General features: G+C 37.9%; 1 protein-coding gene across 1 annotated transcript in view; it reads left to right on the forward strand.

Moving 5' to 3' along the window:
* The first annotated feature begins 393 nt into the window (after nt 1-393).
* RGS22 (regulator of G-protein signaling 22) overlaps nt 394-3950 on the forward strand; it is a 60392-nt gene continuing 56835 nt past the window's right edge. The window contains exons 1-2 of the mRNA XM_017730351.1: nt 394-603; nt 3191-3253. Coding sequence (XP_017585840.1) covers nt 598-603; nt 3191-3253 — 69 coding nt within the window. The 5' untranslated portion in view covers nt 394-597. The remainder of the gene's footprint in view (nt 604-3190; nt 3254-3950) is intronic.

Below are 3950 nucleotides of genomic sequence, written 5' to 3' on the forward strand. Positions count from 1 at the left end.
GCAGGGCTGGGCTGCCGCCGGGGCGCACGGGGGCTCGGGCCCCACGGTGGCGGCCTCAGGTACAGAGACGGTGACACAAAAGAGGGGCATTTGCCCGGCAGAATTCATCAGTCCGAAGAGAGAACTTTACTCCCTTCAAACGGCATCACTAAAGACAGGATATTCTCCTAGAATGAATGAGATTTGATTATTCGGGAACACAATTGCATCTTTTTAGTTTTGTCATATGATTTGTAATTGCTGTTCAAAGCTTTGCAAGTCTCTTACAAATCTGTATTTTCATTAAACCACCAAGCTTCTAGTTGTCAATTTTGCAGAGGAAAGCTGACATGAAGTTAACTGATATGTATGAGAAATAATATAGTTAAATAATACTTGAATTATATTTAAATAATTCTTGTGCACGGGTCAACATTACTGCATATTCTTAGTTTATTTTATTTCTTCAGACTAAGTTATTTTATTTCAGAATACCCAGGACGGTTGTCATGCCTCACTACTTTTTGTTTCTGTATTGTAGTTGAACCAGCTTGACTGTATTACTTGGATAACATATTTAATATCTTTTTTTCAGAACCTCCATGTATAACAGAAGAAATGTTAGTAAGTATGCTTATGAGGCTTGGTCATTATTTTCATCCTGCAGCTATGGAGCAGAAAAAGCAAAAGAACATTTTGGTAACTGTTGTCTGTTTTCTCATTTCTTTTCTGTAAGTATGGATTACTGAGCAATTTCTTAAAATTTTGTCAGACAAAATACTTTGTTTGAAAATAATTAGTGAAAAAATAACAGAAGACTATGGAGAATAAAGATGGAAATGAAAGTGAATTAAGATGAAGGAAGGAAACAAATAACTAGAAGATTCAACATGACAGGTTTAGCAATCTCCGTACTTCACTTTTTCTGCCCTTTGCTCATAACTCATTGTAGGATTTCCCTGATGTTTATCTTCTTGTTTGAAAGGTATATATGTTTGTCTGTTACCTCATAAGAAATGACACCTTTAATGTTGCAGCTCAGGTAATGTTTGCCTATTCCCTGTTTTGGATGCCTTTGTCACTGTGTATTTTAATGTATAAATTTGTTGATACTGCTTTTGGGAACCTCTAGATACTCTTTTATTTATAGTGTTTATTACCATAAACAGAACCAACATAAGTTTTGGACCAATTTTTAGCACACCTTAACCTCCAGCTGCAATTCTAAGGCAGCTTTTTTTAGTCATAATTTGGACTGTGCAGCAGGAGAGATGGTATGGGAAGAAATGAAACCAAATGCTTTCTGACACAAAAATCTAAGCTATAGTATTGTACATGCAACTCCATAACCTATAATGTGCACATACAAAAGTGCAACTATGATTTCAAATGAAAATAAGACTGTCTACAAAAAACCTCCAAAAACCAGGGGAAACTAAATTGTGTATAGATGCAGTAAGTAATAAAGCTCACATTAAGAAGATCATAAACATTTTATCTATTAATCAACCATTGTGTTTACATTTCTTGGTGTTATATGGGACTACAGAGAATTATATCTTTGGGAAATTAAAAACATATTACCTGCATATTCCTAAAGAGCTTAGACTTCAGCCAATAATAAATTAATTGTTTTGAATAAGTCCTTTGAAAAAATAAAATATTTTCACGATATATTACCATATCTAGTCCTATCTCAAGATTCATCCTTGTCAGTGTCAAACCAAATATGAGGCTGACTATAGCTTGTTTCTAATTAGTTTCTTTTCTTGATTGTGTTTACACGTGCAGAATTGATATTTCTGGATCTGATTGCCTATCGACATTAGTGAGAGGATCTTCTGTTGATTTCAAAATGGGTTAGGCACTCTGGTAATTTCTATTTAATCAGCGCCCAAACATCTCTAAGTTCGTGGCACTGCAATTGCCTTGGGCCACAGGCCTGTGATGCAAATAAAGCACGAAAGCCTTGCTTTCAGCACTGGCAGCATTTTCTAGTGAGTGTGAGCTAGCTTGCCTGTCCTGTATCAGTCATAACAGCAACCACAAGTGCTAAAGAATAAATGCTGGCAGACTAGGGCCAGACAAACGCCATCTAGGTCTAGTCCTGACTTGTCATGCATGTTATCTCAGATTTCTTCCTTATCTGAGCACAAGCTATCTGTATTTAGGTTAGACCACTGGGGTTTGGATCAAGATACTGCCTGCCTGTACTCTGTGCATAACCTCTCTTTAATGCTATTCCTCACTAGCACAGTTCAATGCTATGAACTTAAGAAAGAGAAAAAAGATTTGTGTTGCAACACCTTTGCTGCTATTGGCAAATACATTAGGTTTAAATGCATTCTCCTTGCTTTGCAAGGCTGAAATTATAGAATATTCAGGAAAATGAAACTATTAAAAATTATTTAAGTGTCTTCATTATACTGAAGACACATATCTGAAGACCAGTGGAATGATGTTCCAGTTTTCCCCTCTGTTGAATTGAAATGGGGATGGTGGAGATACTGAGTACAGTAAAAGTAAGATTTGGAGCCGTCCTTTTGTATTTGTCAACAGCAAAAAAAAGTCAACTTCTAGTCCACAGTTTTTGAGTCAAGTTAGCAGGATTTAAAATGCAGGGGTCAAAAAGGATACAAAAACACCTGCAGATGCAGTCTTTACTTTGGGTGAGGTCAACAGGAAGCCTCCCAGTTCTGTCAGATTCAAAGTATGGCATACACTTCTTGCTTGCTGAGCCAAATTATAGGTTAGTGAACTCCCTTTTTTCCCTCAAACATCGCCAAGCGGCAGCATGAGAGCAGAAGGTGGCCCTGGTGAAATATTATACTCTCCTTCTTCCCAAGTGCAAGAGAGAAAGGTACAATGTGGGGAATTTCTAGACTGTTAGCTTATGCACATTTTTTCAAAAGTAAACATGCAGACTTTCAGCATCTAGAAGCTGTTGGGTTTATGAAAGCTTTATCTATACATTTATTGGCAAAGGATTTACCTTCATGTGTGTGTTTTAAATTGCTAAGGACCTTGGCAGTGTGCAATGGCTAGAATATAACAGTGATGCAATGACTATATTCTCAAAAATGGGAAATAATATTTTGCAAAAGCTTCTATGTCATAAATCATGGAAAAAATACAATTTGAGGCAATAGTGCATTCAAACCATGTTAGTGCAAGTTATTACAAGCCATGCTTTGTGGTTTTGTCTCTATAGGAAGAATGCTTAGCCACAGATGATATGCTTGTGGATTACTTTAATGAATTTTTGAGTCTTCCGGTAAGTACCTTACAGAAATCCATTGAAAAATACAAGAAATGCCTTACTAAGATTAAGAGTAACTTAATCCATCTTGGAAAATTTTATATTTTGCCACTTGCTACTTAAATGACTTTTACAATATATCTGTATTTTAATGGTAGCAACTCTCAGTGCTCAGTGTTATTATCAGTAAGAACAGCCCAGCATCTGGACTTCTGGAGACAGATGTTAACTTGCTAATTTACAGAATCACAGAATGAGTCATGTTGGAAGGGAGCACAGTGGATCGGTCATCTGGTCCAGCCTCCCTGCTCAAGCAGGGTCATCCCAGAGCACATGACACTGATTTGTATCCAGATGGTTCTTGAATATCTCCAGTGAGGGGGACTCCACCACCTCTCTGGGCAGCCTGTTCCAGTGCTCAGTCACCCACACAGTAAAGAAGTTCTTCCTCGTGTTCAGGTGGAACTTCAAGTGCACCAGTTTCTGCCCGTTGCCTCTTGTTCTATTGCTTGGCACTGCTGAGCAGAGCCTGGCATCATCCTCCCTTCAGATACTGATAGACATTGATGAGGTCCCCTCTTATTTGTCTTTTCTTGAGCCTGAATGTGCCTGGCTCCCTCAATCTTTCCTCATAACAGAGTTGCTTCAGTCCCTTAATCATCTTCATAGCCCTCCACTGGACCTGCTTCAGAAGCTCCATGTCTCTGATGTA

This window comes from Corvus brachyrhynchos, unplaced genomic scaffold, assembly GCF_000691975.1.
Source record: "Corvus brachyrhynchos isolate BGI_N302 unplaced genomic scaffold, ASM69197v1 scaffold302, whole genome shotgun sequence".
Taxonomy (NCBI): Eukaryota; Metazoa; Chordata; class Aves; order Passeriformes; family Corvidae; genus Corvus; species Corvus brachyrhynchos.